Genomic DNA, 23,321 nt, shown 5'->3' with positions numbered 1-23,321 from the left:
TTTTCCATTCTTATATGTTCAGTTTCAATGTGTGTATATACGCTTTCCATTCTGTATATGTGGATGATAACAGTTAGATTCAAATTAGTATAAAAAATAGATAGAAAATGGAATTCATAATATATATATATATTAATTGTTTATTAGTTCATCACAGAATATATATATATATATATAATATCATCACATATACGTGATGATACTTAACTACTAGGTACAATGCATAAAATTGAAAACGAACAATACTAAAACTAATAATCCCTCCTGGGGCCAGTATTCCGACAGCCCCTCGCCAGCAGCTCCCTGGTGCACGGCGTCTTCCCAGTGCGGAGGCAGTACTCCGACTCCTCCGCCTCACAGCGCTTGATGTACCGATCTGCCTCTTGCTGGCGGACGCGCGCGCGACCGATCTTGCCATTTCGTTGGGCGCCCATCGGAGCTCCTCGTCGGTGGCACGCTGTAGCTTATCGGCCCACCTCCACACAGCGATGAGGCGCCCAGCGCCTATGACCTTCCTCGCGAAGTACCCGTCTTCGTACACCTCCTCGGCACGACGACGCGCCCGCCACCAAAGCTCCGCCGCCTCCTTTTTCCAGGCGGCATCACGGGCTTCTCAGGCCGCCTGGTACCTGGCTTCCTCCTCTGCCATCTCCTTCTTGAACACCACTTGACTGGCTTTCTCAGCCGGCGGCATCGACTTCCACAGGCAAAGATTGTACTGGCCCCAAAACCAATCCAAAGTTGGGGGGTCCGGCGCAACCTCGTCAGGCGGCGCGTAGGGGTCCTCGTCGCTGCTAATCGAGTGAGCGACCTCGGGGGGCGGCGACACCTCGTCGGCGCGTGGGCAGACCAGCGGCACCATGGCAGAGATTTGAGAGAGAGAGAGAGGGCGAGCGAGGGGAGGATGTAGAGGAGAATGCAGGCGGGACGACGTGAGCAAGGTAGTATTTATTGGCGGCCGGAATCTAGATCGACGGGGACAGTACACACGCCGGTCGCCGGAATTTACGAGAACTGTAGCTTGAATTACACACGATTCCCGCAGCAAAATCCGTGTGTGAACATAATAGCTGCCGGTTTCCAATACAGAACTGTGTCTGATTAATGATCCCCGCCAATCGCCTACCAAACCTCGAGCCGCGAGATAGAGTGCCAATCGTGTGGGGGCCGGTTGTCTTGCCAGATCTTTACATTTTCTTTTTTGAACACCAGATATTTACATCATCTGATTATTTTTTAACTCGCACACAAGTACACAAAAATATGATTTTTCAAACCGTATTGGTTAGGCGTTGCATGTAGATGTAGTTCAAATTTGAATTACGGTCATTAAATGGTTAGAAAATCACTCAAATGTCTTTAAAAGGTCAAATGACCCCTGAAATTTTCCAAATTTTCACATGACAGTTGTATTAGTGCACGTTAAACGTAGGAAAAAATTTAAAGGCCATAAGAGGAAGCTATCTGCCGTCCGTCATCAAACATGTATTATTCCCTCTCGGAACCACGAACCTTCTAGTGAGTTGCTCCGGTTTGTGAGGGGTGTGTGTCTAAACTTTCATCAAACAGGCCAATTTTTTTACCACGTCATCTTGGTGGCATGAGATTAAATCAAGCAAGGTTTCATGTTTTTCTGATCATTTTTTAATTTTTTGGAATTAAAATGCCATGGCATGCACTCCATGCATGTGCCCATGCCTTGAGACCAATATGTTTGAAAATTCTTTCTAATTTACTGCACATGGAATTAACTCGCACACAAGTACACAAAAATATGATTTTCAAACCGTTATGGTTAAGCGTTGCATGTAGATGTAGTTCAAATTTGAATTATGGTCATTAAATGGTTAGAAAATCACTTAAATGTCTTTAAAAGGTCAAATGACCCCTCAAATTTTCCAAATTTTTACATGACAATTGTATTAGTGCATGTTAAACGTAGTAGAAAATTTGAAGGCCGTAAGAGGAAGCTATCTCCCGTCCGTCATCAAACATGCATTGTTCCCTCTCGGAACCACGAACCTTCAAGCGAGTTGCTCCAGTTTGTGAGGGGTGTGTGTCCAAACTTTCGTCAAATAGGCCAATTTTTTACCACATCATCTTGGTGGCATGACATTAAATCAAGCAAGGTATTCATGTTTTTCTGATCATTTTTTCATATTTTGGAATTAAAATGCCATGGCATGCACTCCATGCATGTGCCCATGCCTTGAGACCAATATGTTTGAGAATTCCTTCTAATTTACTGCACGTGAATTTACTCGCACACAAGTACACAAAAATATGATTTTTCAAACCGTTATGGTTAGGCGTTGCATGTAGATGTAGTTCAAATTTGAATTACGGTCATTAAATGGTTAGAAAATCACTTAAATGTCTTTAAAAGGTCAAATGACCCCTGAAATTTTCCAAATTTTCACATGACAGTTGTATGAGTGCACACTAAACGTAGGAAAAAAATTGAAGGCTGTAGGAGGAAGCTATCTCCCGTTCGTCATCAAACATGCATTATTCCCTCTCGGAACCACGAATCTTCTAGCGACTTGCTCCGGTTTGTGAGGGGTGTGTGTCCAAATGTTCGTCAAACATGCCAATTTCTTTACCACATCATCTTGGTGGCATGACATTACATCAACCAAGGTTTCATGTTTTTCTGATCATTTTTTTATTTTTTGGAATTAAAATGTCATGTCACTCCATGCATACGTATGCATGTGTCCATGTCGTGAGACCAATATGTTTGAAAATTCTTTCTAATTTACTGCACATGGAATTAACTCGCACACAAGTACACACATATGATTTTTCAAACCGTTTTGGTTAGGCGTTGCATGTGGATGTAGTTCAAATTTGAATTACGGTCATTAAATGGTTAAAAAATCACTTAAATGTCTTTAAAAGGTCAAATGACCCCTGAAATTTTCCAAATTTTCACATGACAGTTGTATTAGTGCACGTTAGACGTAGGAAAAAATTTGAAGGCCGTAAGAGGAAGCTATCTCCCGTTCGTCATCAAACATGCATTGTTCCACTCTCGGAACCACGAACCTTCTAGCGAGTTGCTCCGGTTTGTGAGGGGTGTGTGTCCAAACGTTCGTCAAACATGCCAATTTCTTTACCACATCATCTTGGTGGCATGACATTATATCAACCAAGGTTTCATATTTTTCTGATCAATTTTTTATTTTTTGGAATTAAAATGCCATGTCACTCCATGCATACGTATGCATGTGTCCATGTCGTGAGACCAATATGTTTGAAAATTCCTTCTAATTTACTGCACATGGAATTAACTCGCACACAAGTACACAGATATGATTTTTCAAACCGTTTTGGTTAGGCGTTGCATGTAGATGTAGTTCAAATTTGAATCACGGTCATTAAATGGTTAGAAAATCACTTAAATGTCTTTAAAAGGTCAAATGACCCCTAGAATTTTCTAAAATTTCACATTACAGTTATAGTAGTGCACGTTAGACGTAGAAAAAATTAAAGGCCGTAAGACGAGCTATCTCCCGTTCGTCATCAAACAGGCATTGTTCCCTCTCGGAACCACGAGCCTTCTAGTGAGTTACTCCGGTTTGTGAGGGGTGTGTGTCCAAACTTTGGTCAAACATGCCAATTTTTTTACCACATCATCTTGGTGGCATGACATTACATCAACCAAGGTTTCATGTGTTTCTGAATTTTTTTGGAATTAAAATGCCATGTCACTCCGTGCATACGTATGCATGCATGTGTCCATGTCGTGAGACAAATATGTTTGAAAATTCCTTCTAGTTTACTGCACATGGAATTAACTCGCACACAAGTACCCAAATATGATTTTTCAAACCATTTTGGTTAGGCATTGCATGTAGATGTAGTTCAAATTTGAATTACGGTCATTAAATGGCTAGAAAATCACTTAAATGTCTTTAAAAGGTCAAATGACCCCTAGAACTTTCAAAAATTTCACATTACAGTTGTAGTAGTGCACGTTAGACGTAGAAAAAAATTGAAGACCGTAAGAGGAAGCTATCTCCTGTTCGTCATCAAACATGTATTGTTCCCTCTCGGAACCACGAGCCTTCTAGTGAGTTGCTCCAGTCTGTGAGGGGCGTGTGTCCAAACTTTCGTCAAACATGCCAATTTCTTTACCACATCATCTTGGTGGCATTACATTACATCAACCAAGGTTTCATGTTTTTCTGATCATTTTTTTATTTTTTGGAATTAAAATGCCATGTCACTCCATGCTTAATTGTGTCATAGCCGTTAGACCAATATGTTTGAAAATTTCTTCCAATTTACTGCACATGGAATTAAATCGCACACAAGTACACGAAATAAGAGTTTTCAAACCGTTATGGTTAGTTGTTGCATGTACATGTAGTTAAAATTTCAATTACGGTCATTAAATGGCTAGAAAATCACTTAAATGCCTTAAAAGGTCAAATGACCCCTGAAAATTTTCCAAAATTTGACATGAAAGTTGTATTAGTACTACAAAATTTCTCGTTCATTTAAAACACCATCCGTTGGCACTTTACTCCAAACTCGTCTTTCACAGCTAATAAAAAATATCTACAACATCACACACAGTTGTTTTCTAGGAACAGCTTGCAATGAAAATATCTGGGTCTATTTAAGTCTCCCTCCTTAAGCTTCGCCGGCTCGTCTGCTCTAGTGCCGGCAACCCCCGAATCCACGAATCTCGATCCTCATTCCTGCACCCCCTTCTTGCAAAGATGACGCCGTGAAAACGCTTCGTGAAGGCCCGTACGATGGCCGCCTCCCCCCGAGTGCCGCCGCCTGCGCCGAGAGCGCGGCTGCCTATGTCGAGAGTGCCGCCGCATCCGCATTGAGCACGGCCGCTTCCGCCGAGAGGGCGTCTGCGGCAGCCAACAGGGCAGCTGCAGCAGCCGAGACGGCTGCAGCTACTGCTTCGACGGCGGCTGCAAACGCCGAGAGCGCTCGAGCTGTCGTCCGTGCCGCTGATGTCGCCCTAGCCTAGGTCGAGGCTATCCATGCCAAGATCGAGGATGCACATGCCAAGATATTCCAGGCCACCTCGGACTCCAGCATGCAACCCACGTCTGAAAAGGCGGCTGTGGCCATGGTGCACCTGCTTCCTCATGAGGTCACCGAGCGGGAGCTGGAGATGCAGGAGGCGACGGAGATCGAGGAGCGCCGGGAGGAGGAGTTGCGCGTGGCTGAGGTCGAGGTAGAGAAGAGTCTGTCTGTCGAGGAATCGGCGGTGGAGTACCAACGCGAGCTCTGGCGCAGCCACTACTACGAGTACTACAACCTTGAGGGCGGCGCCGAGGACGAGGACGGGGTCGACTTCAGCAGGGGGGACACGGAGTCCACCAACGGCGGCATGTCGCCAGGACAAGTCATCGGTGTCTCATCTCACAATGGCGATGCATAGGCCGGCGTGGCGGCGGATTTGTTAAAATTATGCGTACTTAGGCTTTGTGTTTAATGCTGGTCTTTTGTTAGAGCAATGTTTAGGTCAACTGCCTTTGTGTAATTACTAAAATTGCTCAATTCAGTAAGTGTGGTATGTTTGCTGTACGCTCTTTTGTGTGCCCAATTAGCAAGCGATGTTAAATTATGCAATGACGTACCGGGGAAATTTCCACCAAAATTTGAATTATCAAACTCATCCCACGCGCGTAAAGCAGAAGAATCGTTTGCGATGCACACAATCGTTTAAAGTGAATGGTCCGGCGGCACCGCGCGCAAAGTTTCCCTCCACATTTCCAAAATTTTGGCCTACCGCCAAAATATCTACCCCCGCCACCCTTCCCCACCCCCTTTTCTCCCCGACCACAAGTCACATTTCCCCTGTTTCCTCCTTCCTTCCTTGCTAAGCTATAGCCGCTTCTTCGCTCTCGTTGTCTCGCATCCTACCGCCGGGGTCGCCATGGTCTTCTTCAACGACCTCTCCAGCGGTTCCTCCTCCGGCGACTACTCCTTCACCGCCCGGGTATGCCTCTCTTCTCTCTCTCGGGCTATGACTTGGAATGAAGGATTTTTACCCGGCGGTCGATTTGAGTCATTTCTTCCTCTTGTATCTCCCTAGGACCATCAGTGGCAATGAATGGAGCGGGGTGGCTGAAGATCTATCTGCTCGTTGTCACCATCAATCTCCATGCATGAAGCTAGTTGCGTTTGATTCTGTGGACAGTGGGAGGAAGTTTCTGGGATGTGCAGAGAAGGTTAGACCCTCTTTCGTTGTTACAAATCATTTGTTAGATATGATTCAGACACTGTCACGGTTGCAACCAATTCATACCACACCTTCAACCAAACACATCCTAAGACAGTGTCACAGTTTGTACCTAGTATCTTAAATTGTTGTCATCTCATCAGCGATGCCATTAGAAAATTATTTGGCACCACTTCAGCAGTTTGTGCAGCCAACTTTGGTCTACACATCCGAGCAGCCAAGCAGTAAAATACTAAATCTTTATGGCATGAAGGAACTGGGCATCAGAGCAACTACGTGCTCTGGAGTCCGGGTCCCTGATTTTTTTTCCGCTGCATCGGATCGCCAGTGCAGGGCACCAGTGCGAGATGTAGCAACAGTTGTCTTTACCCCAGTTTTGGCATACATAGTGGACGGCCTTATGCTATTAGTTCTATGTTACTAAATTCGTGCATGTACACACCTTTTTGTATCAATTTGCTGTCATCCAAACACTGTCGCTATGCAGTTGCATTTATATTTACCTTCCTCATAAAATATTCAATTTGTTATTTATTGTACATGAGTAAGAACTTGTAGCGTCATTGTAGTTCATTATAGCTTCTGTTGTTCCAGAATTTGGTTGTTGTCTCAGAACCAATTATTTCATTTGCACATTGATCTTTTTGAGAAGATATGTCATAATTAACATGTTTCTTCAGTTTTTTGAAATAAGCATTGCTGATTTTCTATGTTGCTATAAACCCATTTCCCCTACAATTGTTACTGATCTAGTTTTAAATATTATAGGATGAACGGAAGTGTTCTTACTTGGAGTGGGTTAATCAAGAGTGGCCACAGTCTTTGAAGATGTGCCTAGCGAAGCTCTGGAGCATGTATGAGGAAGAGAACACACGTAGGCTTAGAGAAAGTCTTGTCAACACTGGAGCATATTTCAAGATGCAGGATAAAAAGTTGAAGGTGGAGAATGAGCTCAGATTTTTTAAATCAGACTTTCCTAAGATGGTGTTGGCGAAGGAGGAGGCACTTTCCCAGTTGGCCCGTGCAAAACGGGTTCTTACTGAACTGAAAGCAGAGGTGGATAAGACGAGCCTGGATGATCTCGATTAGGGAAATGAATATATTGTTCTTATGAAGTTGAAATAGCTATATGTTGTGCTGTGATGTTTTCATGTAGCTACCGTACTGTGATGTTATAATATATTTATGTGCCTGATATGAAATTGGCAAACAGCTGTTCGATATGAAATGTGAATTTGCGTAATACTGGAATTATTAATTGTAAACTAATAAACCTGCTAAATGTGTCATGGAGCTTTGCAAACGGTTCTAGCAGTAAAAGCGCTTTGCGATGGATAGCCCAATGCCACACAGTTTTCTTCATCAAATCGTGTGTGATATAGTTGATAAAAGCAAACAGTTTACCAAGGCAGACCGTGTGTGATAGTTACACCTTTCACACACGATCCTACACATAAAACTGTGTGGGATGTACGTCCAAACGGAAACGTTTTCCCTGGATTGACTATGTGGGATGTACATAAGAACGGAAACGTATTCCTTGGATTGACTGTGTGTGATATACATACGAACGGAAATGATTTTCTGGGATTCACCGTGTGGGATGTACATACCTACGGAAATGATTTCTAGGATTTACCGTGTGGGATGTACATACCTACGGAAATGATTTCTGGGATTCACCTTATGGGATGTACATACCTACGGAAATGATTGGGTTTCGATGCCTCGCCTGATCGCACACGGCCCCAGCCTGGGTCCCAGGAGGGCCTATCCCCGACGATTTCTGGGTTGTGTGGGAAGGACCCCCCCTATCGCCCACACTCACTTGGCAACGGTTCCAAATGCCGTCGCGGAAAGGGGTTTCAAACCGTTTGTTTAGGACCGACGCGCACCAGTGTATTATATGTGGATGACATATTGTTGATTGGAAATAATACAGAATTTTTGGATAGCATAAAAGGATACTTGAATAAGAATTTTTGAATGAAACACCTCGGTGAAGCTGCTTATATATTGGGCATCAAGATCTATAGAGATAGATCAAGATGCTTAATTGGACTTTCACAAAGCACATACCTTGATAAAGTTTTGAAGAAGTTCAAAATGGATCAGCCAAAGAAAGGGTTCTTGCATGTGTTACAAGGTGTGAAGTTGAGTCAGACTCAATGCCTGACCACTACAGAAGATAGAGAGAAAATAAAAGTCATTCCCTATGCCTTAGCCATAGGTTCTATCATGTATGCAATGTTGTGTACTAGACCTGATGTGTGCCTTGCTATAAGTTTAGCAAGGAGGTACCAAAGTAATCCAGGAGTGGATCACTGGACAGCGGTCAAGAACATCCTCAAATACCTGAAAAGGACTAAGGATATGTTTCTCGTTTATGGAGGTGACAAAGAGCTTGTCATAAATGGTTATGTAGATGCAAGCTTTGACATTGATCCGGATGACTCTAAGTCACAAACCGAATACATATTTATACTGAATGGTGGAGATGTCAGTTGGTGCAGTTCCAAGCAGAGCGTCGTGGCGGGATCTACGTGTCAAGAGGAGTACATAGCTACTTCGGAAGCAGCAAATGAAGTAGTCTGGATGAAGGAGTTCATATCCGATCTAGGTGTAATACCTAGTGCATCGGGTCCAATGAAAATCTTTTGTGACAATACTGGAGCAATTGCTTTAGCGAAGGAATCCATATTTCTCAAGAGAACCAAACACATCAAGATACGCTTCAACTCCATCCGCGATCAAGTCAAGGAGTGAGACATAGAGATTTGCAAAATACATACGGATCTGAATGTTGCAGACCCATTAACTAAGCCTCTTCCACAAGCAAAACATGATCAGCACCAAGACTCCATGGGTGTTAGAATCATTACAATGTAATCTAGATTATTGACTCTAGTGCAAGTGGGAGACTGAAGGAAATATGCCCTAGAGGCAACAATAAAGTTGTTATTTATATTTCCTTACACCATGATAAATGTTTATTATTCATGCTAGAATTGTATTAACTAGAAACTTAGTACATGTGTGAATACATAGACAAAACAGAGTGTCCCTAGTATGCCTCTACTTGACTAGCTCATTAATCAAAGATGGTTGAGTTTCCTGACCATAGGCATGTGTTGTCATTTTATGAACAGGATCACATCATTAGAGAATGATGTGATGGACAAGACCCATCTGTTAGCTTAGCATAATGATCGTTAAGTTTTATTGCTATTGCTTTCTTCATAACTTATACATATTCCTCTGACTATGAGATTATGCAACTCCCGAATACCGGAGGAACACCTTGTGTGCTATCAAACGTCACAACGTAACTGGGTGATTATAAAGATGATCTACAGGTGTCTCAGAAGGTGTTTGTTGGATTGGCATAGATCTAGATTAGGATTTGTCACTCCGAGCATCGGAGAGGTATCTCTCGGCCCTCTCGGTAATGCACATCACTATAAGCCTTGCAAGCAATGTGACTAATGAGTTACTTGCGGGAAGATGCATTACGGAACGAGTAAAGAGACTTGCCAGTAACGAGATTGAACTAGGTATGCTGATACCGACGATCGAATCTCAAGCAAGTAACATACCGGTGACAAAGGGAATGACGTATGTTGTCATTAAGGTTTGACCGATAAAGATCTTCGTAGAATATGTAGGAACCAATATGAGCATCCAGGTTCCGCTATTGGTTATTGACCGGAGATATGTCTTGGTCATGTCTACATATTTATCGAACCCGTAGGGTCCGCACGCTTAACATTCAATGACGATTTGTATTATGTTGTTCGGAGTCCCGGATGAGATCACGGACATGACGAGCAGTCTCGAAATGTCGAGGGGTAAAGATTGATATATTGGAAGATGGTATTCGGACACCGGAATGGTTTCGAGTGGTTCGGGCATTTTTCCGGAGTACCGAGGGGTTACCAGAAACCCCCCGGGGGAAGTCATGGGCCTCATGGGCCACGGCAGAGAGAGGGGACAGCCCACAAGGGGTGGTCCCCCCCCCCCCCGCCCCCATGGGAGTCTGAATTGGGGGGCGGCGCCCCCCTTTCCCTCTCCTACTCCCTTTCCCCCTTTCCTACTCCGGAGAAGGAAAGGGGAATCCTACTAGGACTAGGAGTCCTAGTAGGACTCCCCCATGGCGCGCCCCTCTAGGCCGGCCGCCTCCTCCCCTCCTCCTTTATATACGGGGGCAGGAGGCACCCCAAAGCACAATAGTTGTTTTCTTAGCCGTGTGCGGTGCCCCCCTCCAAAGTTTACTCCTCCGGTCATATTCACGTAGTGCTTAGGCGAAGCCCTGCGCGGATCACTTCACCGTCACCGTCACCACATCGTCGTGCTGACGGAACTCTCCCTTGACACTTTGCTAGATCAAGAGTTCGAGGGACGTCATCGAGCTGAACGTGTGCAGAACTCGGAGGTGTCGTACGTTCGGTACTTGATCGGTTGAATCGAGAAGACGTTTGACTACATCAACCGCGTTAAACTAACGCTTCCGCTTTCGGTCTACGAGTGTACGTGGACACACTCTCCCCCTCTCGTTGCTATGCATCTCCTAGATAGATCTTGCGTGATCGTAGGAAAATTTTTGAAACTGCATGCTACGTTCCCCAACAAGAAGATGTCAGAGACAAACAAGAACGATGCTGCAAAGAAGAAGTTTCACCATCGCACGGGGTCAGGTGGCTACCTCAAAGCCTGGCCGTTATGGGACAAAGCTGAGAATGACCTGATTGCTAAAGGGGTCGAACCAGAGACATTGAACTGGCCAGATCGTTCAAGGACTTGGTTCTTTGGTGTTGGGGGAACATTGGACCCTGAAACAGGGAAGTGCCTTTGGACGGACGAGCAACTTGCAATACCCGTCAAGAAGCTTCAGAAGTGTATCACCATAGCGCAGCAAGGAACGTTCATTCCCGATAGAGAGAACGACGAGCTGACTGAGGCCCTCGGGAATCCTGAGCACCCTGGACGAACACGAGGCACGCCAGGCTCCATTCCATGGAGGGTTGGGTTTCCCGGTGCAGGCGGTTACAAAACCCGGGAGAGGAAGTGGAAACTGGAGCTGAGCGAAATGCAGAAGCTCAATGCAAGAGTACTAAAGCTAGAGGAACAAGTTGAGAGCCAGCGAGCTGCCGACCAACCATCTCAGCGGCACGAAGCTACCCCAGAAGCTACCCTGCCATCTCAGCGGAGAAGCAGCGTGGCTTCCACGGAGCTCGTTCAGCAGCCTGACTTCACGGCTCCTAGCTACCCCATGGATGCTATCATGGATGCCAGCTTATGACGAAATGCCAGAACCTCACCTTGAAGGCGGCTGTCGGCTCTATTGCACCTCCTCAACCCAACGGAACTTTTCACTGCCGTCCGATTCCACATGGCTATGCTGTTGTGATGGTGGATGAAGTAACGGAGGGATTTTAGGAGCTCGAGCTTGACCACCCTACAGGTGAAGGGGAGATTCAGCTGGGTCTTGCTCTAAAGACTCCATGTCTATGGTGGAAGGAGTACATCAAGCTTCCAAACTGGACGCCTCCGCCTCCTCCTCCTCCGGCGAGTCAGGGCACTCCGCCTCCTCCTCCTCCTCCGGCGAGTGATCACGGCACTCTGCCTCCTTCTCCAGCTGCTCCAGCGCGTGAGGCCACTCCGCCTCCTCCGGCGCATCGGAGCAGTCCACCTCCTCCTCCGCCTCGTCAGCAACGGCGGAAGACAGACGCCGTCGCTCCGGCTCCTCCGACGCGTCGGAGCACTCCGCCTCCTTCTCCACCTCATAAGCAACGACGGAAGAGAGATGCCACCGCTCCGGCGGCTAGCAGTACAGCTAGAGGCGGGAGGCAATACAGATACGGTCCATCTCTCAAGACTCCAGAAAAGTTACCATACGAGAGGACCGAGGAGGAAAACACGGAGATCTGCGAAGCCCAAGTGAGGGAATTTTTTGCAAAGAAACCTCCACCTCCGAAGGAGACGACAGATCTGGTGAAAGCGAAGCGCACTATCGATGCCCTGAAGTGACCACCACCGCCTCCGCCGGATTCCAACTATGTCCGTTGTCTTAAAAATACATATAAAAATGCGCAGGACTCGGGAACTACTTCGAGTGATGCAAGGTTAGCAGAACGAAGAAGTGGGAAAAATTCCCCAGCTCGGCGAACAGGCAAACCAATCGTGCCCCCCCCCTCAAGGTGTCTAGCGATATCGTCGCTAATCTGCCGGGGATGGTGCGCGGTACCAATCCTGCTGATTACCTGAGCGATGATATAGTGTTTGACACAATGGAGGTGGAAGAATTCAGATACCAGTACGGGAAGCCTCTCGTCAAAGATGGAAGTCCTCCTCTAACAACAATGATGTGAAGATTCCATGAATGGTACTTGGAAACCTGCAGTGAGTCTGGGAAGGATGTTTTGACGATGACAATTAAAGAGGAGCACGACCTTGTTGGAACTGGTCTGTTCTCTATTGAATTTGACGAGTTATTCCAGTTCTACAATCAAAAGGCCCTTGACAAAACACTCGTGACTTGCTACTGTCTGTAAGTACTACTTCTGTAATTAAGTCTCTATATATAGCTCAGCTCTTTCATTGCATGTGTATATATAATTATCCTCACTATATTATGCAGATTGAAGATCGTCGAATGCAGAAAAGCACAAATCTATGACATAGGGTTCATTAACCCAAATATCATACATGAATGGACGGTTAAACACAATGTCAAAGAAACCGAGGACAACTTGCTACAATCATTGCTCAAAAATCAAAACAAAGATATAGTACTCTTTCCTTACAACTTCAAGTGAGTGTTACTGTCTTGTGCATATTCGGTTTCCCTTATTACTCGAGGTTATAGTAATGTAACTGATGAGTTATGCATGCCTGCGTAGCTTCCACTTTACTCTCCTAGAGATTAAGCTTGAGCGGGGAGTAGTAACCGTCTTAGACTCGAGACGAAAAGATCCCCAGGACTATGCGAACATGACTCAAATGCTACAGAAGTAAGTTCAATCGATCATTATCGCACCATATCGGCAACTTTGTTCATTTCCTGATATCAAGTAATTATTTTCTTTGTCTGGCGGGGTTTGGAAAGAGTTCACCGTAATGACTCCGGGACTGCCGAGCGAGCTGCGATTTACACACCCGACAGTAAGTACTACTACATAGTTCCGCGCATCTCCAATTGATTCTAGCTAATTTCATCAATACCATTTAGCATGCTTGCTTATCAGTTTGATTGACCTCTATTTCTTGTAAAGTGCTTGTGGCAGGAACGGGGGAATGATTTTTGTGGATACTACGTTTGCGAGTTCATCCGCCACTAGACCTGTGAGCGGGGCTACTCTGAAAAACAATATGAAGTGCGTAAGCAAAAAATATTCACAATTTTATTTTATTACCATCATTTGTGTTGAGTTTCATTCATATACATGTATTGATCCTCTTCTTCAATTTAGATCTGGCAGATGCGGGATGAACTCCTACCATAAGATCGCATACGAGCAATTCAAGAGGAATTGGCGGGATTCTTTCTTGACCACATCAGCAATAAAGCCGGAGAATACCATGTGGAAATTTATATAGAGATGATATGTTAGGGATTGTAAGAGAGCTTATATTGTATATATGTAGCTAGTAGCGTCGGATAGATATACAGAAACTTGTTGTTCGACAAATCTCTCGGAGAAAGAGAGGTCGATCACTTCTCTCTGTATATGTTCATGACGATCTTGTGTACTTAATGGTTACTTCATTTGCTTACTAGCTAGTGTGTCGAGTTCTCTCTATACGTATGGTAGCTAGCGTCGACCAAGCACGGAGATAAGAGAGGTCACTTCTCTCTATTAGCTAGCTAACACAATATATGAAACCCCTAAATTAACCCTCCAAAACCCCCTAAACCCCCCTCCCTTTCAAAACAAAAAACAAAAACCCCAGCTCCTGAGCTGCTGACGCGTGGATGCCTTTTTGTCCCGATTGGTGTTACCAACCGGGACTAAAGGCCCTCCTGCCTGGGCACGCCTCAGCGGCCACGTGGAGCACCATCTGTCCTGGTTTGTAAGAGAACCGGGACTAAAGGTGTTGGGCTTTAGTCCCTACCCTTTAGTCCCGGTTCCGAGAACCGGGGCTAATGGGCCTCTGGAACCGGGACAAATGGGCCGTTTTCTACTTGTGGGCACAGATCTCATAAAAGTTTATGTAGTTTTCAATCATTATGTTGATAAACACTTAATACTAAACTTTTTGTTCATACAAGGCAAAATAGCAACAGTTGTTTCTTAAAATCCTGAAATGCATAAATTTTACATGCAGCCTGTAAGTTAGAGGCGGAGCTGCGTTAGGGCAAATGCTGGCCATTGCCCGCCCAACCTAAGAGCAAATACTCATAATGTGCACGACATGAAGGCCAACCCAAGAACAATTTCCTTCAGATTAGCCTGCCCGGTCCGCCCAGTTTTTCATTTCAAGCTCCGCTAGTGGTGTCAATGACACGCACATTCAACTAGTATTCACTCTAGCAGCGTGCAGTTATGTAAATGCTGCTAAGGTAAGTATTATATTAAGTTGCCCTCAAATTTCGAGGCAACCCTAAATTAATTCATAATGGGATATTTAACTGTAAAATGGTGCATATTGCATGTATACAAATTCTTTAAGTGAAATAAATGACAATACTACTCCCTCCGTCTAGGTGCATAAGTCGTCTTAGGTTGTGCACCGCAAACCAAGGCGGAGGGGAAAACAAGAGAGCTTAATGTTCATTTGCTAATTAATAGCATTGCATGCAATGAACTAACCACTCCATGCCGTGTTTGGTAGTCTCAAGTCATTGAAAGCATGCATGCCCCACATCTTTTATTGGTTGATATGCCAAGAAACAAGAAACGAGGTGAGAGTTAATGCACCGCGCCTAAGTGTTTTGAGATTATTTGGTTTTCGTAAGGTGACTTATACACCTAGACAGAGGGAGCATATTCATTGTTAGCAGTGTTTACAATGGCGCTGCCACTGCTGTTGGGCGGGCTTTGAATGGCGGCGACAACGGGAAAGGACGGAAAGGAAGGAGGAGGGAGTTCGTCGAGAAGCTAGAGATACCTCTCAGTCGCTCGTGGGAGTGCCTCGGGAGGGGGGGGGGGGGGGGTTGATGTCTCGCCTAATGCGAGATGATACTCCATCTCGCACTAGGCAATCACTAGATGAGCCGGCCCAATGTGGATTTTTTGGGAGGTGGTTTTAGTGCGAGATGATACTCCGTCTCACACTAGGCAGGACCGTTTTGAACCAGCTTAAGAACATTCTATGCGGTTTTTTTTTTGTTTCTTCATCAGTTTTCCTCATTTTTTCAACACATGTCTACTTTTTTCAATGCACAACATACATTTTTATATGCACGTCTAATATACTTTTGATACATGTTGGAAATTTACAAATACAAAATTTTCAATTTTTTCAAATACATGCTTTGAAGATTTTTTTGGATACATGTTAACATTTTTCAAATAGATGGTGAGCATTTGTTTTGACTACGTGAACATTTTTTATTGTATAAACTTTCTTTTAAATGGCACAAACATTTTTTGAAACGCATGAATGATGGTTTTTTAATGATATCATTTTTAAATCATGAATATTATTATACATTACATAAATTTTTTTTTGAAATGGGTGAAACTTTTTTAAATGTCATGGTTTTTACTGCAATAATGTTTTTTAAAAGTTGTGCGACCATTTTTTTAAACTGTATGAAAAAAAAATCGGGTGTGTGATAAACACTTTAAAAAAATTTAAGTAACATAATGTATGAAATGTATACATAAAGAATACTAGCAAGTATGCCCGTGCGTTGCAATGGGAGAAAAAATATCAGATTATACAGGTGTGGTAGATATAAAAAAAGTCTGAATCAAATGCCAGGATGAGATAGGGACTTTAAAAATGTCATTTCACAAACTATGTCTGAGTGATGTCATGATGAGATAAGGTACTTTTAAAAAGTCAATTCGAAATCTAAAAATGTGATGGTCTCATCACGACTTGATTTTCTAAGGCGCCACAATTAAAAAAACTTGGTTGAGCAAACTGCATTGATGGACCGTGCTTGAGCTAGACTGATGAATTATTTGTCTCACCTTGACCTAGCATAGCGGTGTTTACAATAACCAGTACTAGGTACCAGAATAAACATAGCTGTTTATGGAGGCAAAATAGACATTTAGTCATTTTCATATAGTTTACAAAAACTAACCCATGGGAACCTATTTCAATTTTTTTAAATTCCAGAACATGTTTCGAATACTGGATCATTTTTAAAGTTCTTGAACATTTTTTATTTCATGAACATTTATTTAAAATCGTGAATTTTTTACAATACGTGAACAAGTTTTTGAAATCATGAACATTTTATGATTTCTCGAATGTTTTTCTGAATTCAATAACAGTTTATCACTTCTCAATATATTTTTATTAAACTCGCAACTTTTTGAAATTTGGTTCATTTTAATACATGCTTCGAAGATTTTTTTTAAATACATGTTAAAATTTTTCAAATAGATGGTGAACATTTTTTATTGTATAAACTTTCTTTTAATGGCACGAAGATTTTTTTAAACGCATGAATGTTTTTAAATTTGATTTTGTTTAGTGATACTGTTTTCCTAGATGCATGAAAATTATTTTACATTGTATAAACATTTTTTGAAACGTGTGAAACATTTTTTAAATGTCATGAACAGTTTTTTTACTGCAATAATGTTTTTTAGTACTTGTGCGACCATTTTCTTACACTGCATGAAAAAACTGGACGTGTGATAAACACTTTAAAAAAAGTAAGTGACATAATGTACGAAATAAATAAATAAATAAATACAAATAATATTTCAATATATAAATAAATAAGAATAAAATGAACAAAAAAACTAACAAACATACATCAGCAGAAACGCGCTACCGTGCTGGTCCACTAGCCTATCGTTCCCATGCTCCATTTTTTCAAAAGTGAAATTTAAATGTTCCAGACAATTCTGAAAATATTTGTGGATATTGAAAATACATGAGTGTACAATCCCTAAAAATTTCAAACCAAAATTCGAAACATACATGGAGAAACAAAAAAGACAAGTCCTGATGTAAATTGTGGCGTTTTGACTTTTGTCTTTGTGTGACACTATTCATACTGGTTTTATCTTTTTTGTTTCTCTATGTATATCTGGAATTTTGATTTGAATACTTTAGCGATTGTACAATTTGTTTCGGAATTTTTTGAAATATTTAAATTTGTATTTCGATAAATTGGAGCATGGGAGCACCTGATATTCTCCCCAATTTCATGATACCGGGGAGCAGCAAATAAGCTGGGCACCGCAGAAACCCTCTGAATTTCCAATTGTTTCTCCAGCAGATATAAAGAGAAACTTCCCGAGAACGTCCGTTTGGCCCTTGGTTGGAACTACCTCGAGGTGCCCGCAGTGGAATCACAAACACCGACAGTCTTCACACTGAACTTTCTCAGTTACGTCCATCGTATGGAGCATACACCGACACGCGTGGTTTTAAAAATACCAGCACAGCTATACAAATAAGAGCTTTTTTTACATCAAAATGCTCTTTATTGCAAGGTGATCACCATATTTTCTTTTACAAGAGTATCAATATCCACCACGCACACAGCTTACAAATGAGAGCTGGTATGATATGTTTTGCGCCGCATGGTTGCGAGTGCAGAGGCTCGAATAATTGTTGTTTGTTTTAGGCAAAGTGCAAACATTCATCCATCTGTATTAGCCAGAAACAACTGAAGAACAAACAGACTGCCATTTCACAAGGAACAGAGACAGCGCAAAATGAAGAAGATCGAACGAATAACTTAACGGGCAACTCAACCGCGCTATTTACATCTCTCAATCCTCGCTCCTACGTTATTTTGTACAATTGGTATAAATTATATTCAATCTCCATTCTCCTTCGCTCCAGGATCCTGTGTTCTGTACAGCAGCACTGCTCTTGTAGTTCTTCCAAGCCAAAAAACATGCAAGGCCAGCTCTGGAAAGATTTCAGCTGCAAACGTTTCTGCTTTCAAGAGCCGATGCCGCGGTCTCAACAGTTCCGAGCAGGCACGAGTAGGCCTTCTGCTTCAGCCGCTCGATGGTTTCGACCAAACCATCATCAGGTTTCGCCCCCTCGCTCTGCAGCTGCTGATCAAGCCAGTTGCTGGTCTCCTTGAGCTGCGACAGCCGGACCGCGATCTGCCCGTCGCCACCCTTGGACTGCCCTCGAACCCGTTCTCTGGTGCTGTTCTTCCCTCGGCTCTCAAATTTGAATCCGGACGCAAGAGCGTCTTCTAGGAAGTTCAGAAACCATGACTGTGATTCCCTTTTCAGATCGATCCACGACCTGCGTATCTCCTTGAAGCCATCCTCTCTGGCCCATTCGAGCTTTCCGCCGGTGTAGGCATCGTCGGGGTTCTTCGCGGTACCACTTCCAGCAGCTTTGTTCTGAGATGCAGAAACTTTCCTCGATGGCTTCTCCTTCTCTGGTCTGGATTCCTTGCCAGAATCTGGCGAGTTATCTTTCCAGAAAATGTTTTGCTGAATGATAAGCCGGTTTAGCTGAAAAAACTTGTTAACTGCGCCATGCGGATCCTCCTCGGCGGATTTCAGTATCTCGGTAAAAATTCTGGAGAAGGGGACATGGAAGTTAGTTTCATTCAACACATGCAGTAGCAGACAATTCATATCAAAACTACAATGCTGAAAAAGAAACAGAGGTGTACTACTTACCCAAGGCCTTTCACAAGAGATGCAGCAGCAGTAGCCTCCCTTTGAGCCTCTGCTGCTACTATAAGAGCAATAGTCTTCCTCCTGACAACCGCCTATTCACACAAAGAAATGAATGTACAGCATGATTCAGAATAATTTTGCAAAGCTTTTTTTGGACATAAAAGAACGGTTCGAAGTAATGGTTTGAAGTTCATAGATGCCCAAGTATACACACATGACACATGTTCAACTAATAGAAGACCTGAAATTCAGTCTTTTCTTGCAATTTACAGATGATAAAATATACCTTTCCAGATTTGACCAAGCATGTTGGAAGGGTATCCCAGGACACGGTTTCTGTGACTCTTCTTTTAATATTAGGCACAGAAGAAACTGGACTGGAGGTAGCATTTGCCTTTGCTGGCACGCTGATTCTCGGTGGTGAAGTTCTCCCTGGCGTTGGTGGTGAACTCCTGAGCTTTGGCGGTGAAGTTCTCGCTGGTGTTGATGGTGAACTCCTATAAAGCTTTGGCGGTGAGCTTCCTTCGGTTGCTGATTCCCTTTTTATGTCTCTTGGCATTTGCTTCTTCACTACAGCAGAACCGTTCTGACTGAGTGGCCTGCCACTATTCTTGCGTATGTCCTTATTAACTTCTTGTTTTGTAGAAGCTAACTTGGCATTATTAGGAGACGTAATATTTGGCCTTTCCTGCAATAACAGCAACAAACGTAATCATCAACCATCCTAGGTGCATTTTTATGTCATATATTTGTCTGCTTAGAAGCCATTGGGCTCATATATTATCTGATCTCATATAATTACCATTAGCATATCACATTCTCAGAGCCACAATATAGCGAAGTTTAAAGTTCCGTTGTTGATCGTATTTCATTCAATTAAACCTACGATCATACGCATACCTGAGGTTTTGGCTCTTGTTTCACTTTCGTAGCACTAGAGACCAGCTTTTGGTTTGCATCGCAAACACTACTTCCTCCATTACTACTTTTGTCACTATCCATGCTAGAGTTTAGATTGGTAATTTTACCGTTGTTGCTTGATATCCCAAGCATGTAACGGGAAGCAACACCAGCCTTCTGCTCTTTGATGACTACCTTCCTCTGAGAGTTTTCCTTTTCACTCTCAGACAATTCAGTTGGCTTGGTAGTTTTCCGTTGTTGATCCAATGCTTCCAAAACCCCAGAGGGAGTTGACATTTGCATCAAATCCTTCGGGTTTCCAATGAAAGGGTTCCTTCCTGGGACTGCTCTGACCCCAACAAGAACCGGTACAGGAACACTGGACTGAACCTTTTCAACATATATGAACTGTCCAAGTTGTAGTTTGTTTGATAAGATGAGTTCATTGTCCTCCTTTGATAGAGACACATATGTTGAGTGTGATGAATCTGAAACTTTTATGAAGAAACCATGGTCTGGCCAAAGTTCTGAACCAGTAATTGCAGGAACGATGCTAATAACTTGGAGAAGAATTGACCGGTGTTCTCCACATACTTTCACATCAGAGTTTATATGTTTGAGAACCTTTAACAGTATCCCTGGAGTAAGAGATGCCATATTCTTTTTGAAGCCAGCTTAGCTCTCTTTTCTCTGGGGAAAATAGAATGGAAATTAAGTGTGGTATAATTAGATAATAAAATCCATACACCAACTTAAAGTACAAGCTTGTAATACAAAATATCAAACAGTTTTTTACAGTATCAGATAAATCACTATGTTGTATCAGAGGTTGAAAAACAGATTGAGTTGGAAACATAAGCCTAGTGAAGTTCAACGAAAAATGTACTAAAAAATAATGCTCTGTTCAATGTACTGAAGATTTCCCCCCAGAGGAATGGCTCCAACTTGAATGCTGGCTCATGGTTTGCGATACAAGGGGTCGTCGCTAAGTAAAGAAAAAGTGACCTGTGGACTGTGTAGTGAAATTATGATGGTCCATTGATGTTGATAGCTCAACAGAAACATAGAAATAGTTCATGCAACATATACGTAAGCTCCAGCAAATTTACCTGACTTAGCTCCTACCAAACAACCAAGTTTGACAATTCAAGTGAAAACAAACAAATACGGCATTGGGAAAATATTCAAAACCATGATTTTGTTTTGGAGGAATTCTAACGCACAAAAATAACTCATATGGGCATACAATTATTTTGAAATTTTGGAGCCCCAAGGTCCAACAGTTTGCAGCCTAAATTTGGCCACCTGTCTAAAGATGAATGCAACATGCCAAAAGAAAAAGAAAAACCCTCAAGGTACCAAAGACTTTTCCCAGAAGGCTGATTCTAAGTTCTAATTGGACAATGTTGGCTTGATCATGATTTGCAATACAGGGGGTGCTAGCTGAGTACAGCAAAAGTGGGCTGTGGATCAGCAATGAAGCAGTTGGTAGCTCCCTAGAAACAGTAAATTAGTACAGTCGAGCATATATGTAAGATCCATCGAGCTTACCTCCTACCTAACAGCACAGGTTTGGCAACTTAAAAAAAAAAGAAACAAAAACTGCATTGGACAAAGCTTAGAAACAACAAAAATGAACCATGTGGAACTACAACTAATGATTGGTATGAAATTATGGAGTCCCAAGCCCCAATTGCTTGCAATCTAAATGTATGAAGATGAATGCACCCGGACCAAAGAAGAACAAAGGAGTGAAACAGAGCCCTGACAGCAACGGAGCCTGAGAACCAAAATCATTAAAGAAAATCCCTACCACACCACCAAACAATGTCCTTTCACAGGGCAGCCATCAAGCGTACCTACTACAGCAACATATCAAACTAGAAACGTCTAATCCCAATACTTTCTAGTGTACAGGGAAGAGGCGAGGACTTTGCTTAAGGTAAAGGTGTTAGGAAAAGAGAAAAGAAGTACCAATGTTTCTTAGCTTTACAGCAAAGATTAGTAGATCACTAGACCCCATCAACTAGAACAGAACTAATGATTCTTGCAAAGCCTATATAGCTTCATCGCAAGTAACATGGGCACCCAAAAGCCACCAAACTTCCCAATTCCCATGTCTCGGTCCCCCCTAACAAGACTTTTGAGGGCTGAAATCCTGCGTGATTATCGGAGTAAGCCATCCTATATCTGTTTCTTGACTTAAAGGCCAGCAAAAGAGAGACCCTAACAAGCCAAGAAACGGCAGGTCGTGGGATGGAGGAATGAGCGTTTTGGTTCTTATAAACTTCAAGGTCAGGAAAACAGAGGTGGCCAAGAACACAAAACTTCTATGCCCACTCTCAAGCCACACAAAAGTGAGACCCAAGGCAAGAAATACCCTAAATTTGAGGAGAGCAGTTTGTGAATTAAAACTACACAACGATCCTGCACTTGCAGACACATCCCAAAATACCCAGAATTGAAGTCAAGGGGGTTGCTTCACGGTATGCCCGTGATGTTACCAAGACGATAAGCTATCCTTTCTTCTCCGGAAATCACGAAACTAAAATCGCAGGTTCCTTAACGAGCAACCTCTTAACCCGCCAAAAGGATTATCCATTCATCCCAGGGGACAAAACAAATTACGAAAGCAAACCGCGAGAGAATTTGGAAAGGCGCAATCTCTTGAGCAAACAAAACATACCCAAACCACACAATTCTTGGCCCTTGGCCCTTGGCCCCGTCCAGGAGCAAGAACCAGGGCGCCCACGGAACCAGCAAGAAAGAGCTCGAGTCGTCGAACGACAGCAGAGGAGATGCGTGCGTACCAATTCGAACTCTGGGCCAGCTAGGCGAAGCACGGCGACGGACTAGCGTCGCGAGGGCGCGCGGCAGAATATGAAAAGCAAGGAGCGGCTAATTCTGTGGCTGCGCCATTTCATCGAACGGGTGGTGGGAGAGGAAAGGGAAGGGAGGGGAACAGGGAGAGGAGGCGTACCTTTCGGCTTTCGCTAGTGCGCGGAGCTGAGTCGGAGCCAGAGGCGGAGAGGTGGAGAGTCAAGGGGGGGGAGCAGAGCCAGCCCAAGGCGAAGAAGAGACGGTTGGGCTCTCGCAAAGGCGGAATAAAAAGGGAGACGAGGTAGGCGACGCGCCGTGGGGCGAGGGCTTGAGGCTCCCAACCGCCCGCAACTGTCGTTCGAGCCCCTGGCCTGACACGTGGGGCCCAGGGGCTCTCATCAAAGCATCTTCTTTGCTGCTGCAGGGCGATGGCGTCCTCGATCGCTGACACGTGGGGACGGCGAAGTACGTAACATGTACCGCTCCGATGTACTGTACTATTGCCATGTGTGCACACAAAGCTTAGTCATGAATGGTACCGCGACGTGTCATGTCGCGTAACGTCACTGGTGGCAGACATGCCTTCTCCCTCTGAA

General features: G+C 43.5%; 1 protein-coding gene across 3 annotated transcripts; it reads right to left on the bottom strand.

Annotated features, from left to right (window-relative positions):
• Positions 1-17,812: 17,812 nt before the first annotated feature.
• On the bottom strand, positions 17,813-23,023 carry LOC109779591 (uncharacterized). Of its 3 annotated transcripts, none has more exons than XM_020338230.4 (5): positions 22,886-23,023; positions 19,906-20,595; positions 19,292-19,693; positions 19,006-19,097; positions 17,813-18,901 (listed from the first exon to the last, which is right to left on the bottom strand). In XM_020338230.4, exons 2-5 carry the CDS (start codon positions 20,560-20,562, stop codon positions 18,280-18,282), a joined length of 1,773 nt encoding a protein of 590 aa, XP_020193819.1. In that variant the 5' UTR covers positions 20,563-20,595; positions 22,886-23,023; the 3' UTR covers positions 17,813-18,279. The 3 variants fall into 3 exon arrangements, with proteins under 3 accessions (XP_020193819.1, XP_020193821.1, XP_020193820.1); XM_020338232.4 differs by having other exon boundaries at positions 22,716-22,907; XM_020338231.4 differs by lacking the exon at positions 22,886-23,023 and adding an exon at positions 22,592-22,827.
• Between the last annotated feature and the right edge of the window lie 298 nt (positions 23,024-23,321).

The sequence above is a fragment of the Aegilops tauschii genome, chromosome 4, assembly GCF_002575655.3.
Source record: "Aegilops tauschii subsp. strangulata cultivar AL8/78 chromosome 4, Aet v6.0, whole genome shotgun sequence".
NCBI lineage: Eukaryota > Viridiplantae > Streptophyta > Magnoliopsida > Poales > Poaceae > Aegilops > Aegilops tauschii.
Note: the sequence above shows the minus strand (reverse complement) of the source record. Positions and strands in the feature narration are given on the sequence as shown.

Bases quoted from the DNA above. Each gene is read 5' to 3' on its own strand.
- LOC109779591 (XM_020338230.4), bottom strand. From the start codon at position 20,562: ATGGCATCTCTTACTCCAGGGATACTGTTAAAGGTTCTCAAACATATA. The intron at 19,694-19,905 runs GTATGCGTATGA...CTGTTATTGCAG, and splicing joins AACAAGAGCCAAAACCTCAG to GAAAGGCCAAATATTACGTC. The intron at 18,902-19,005 runs GTAAGTAGTACA...CCCCTTCTCCAG, and splicing joins TCTCTTGTGAAAGGCCTTGG to AATTTTTACCGAGATACTGA.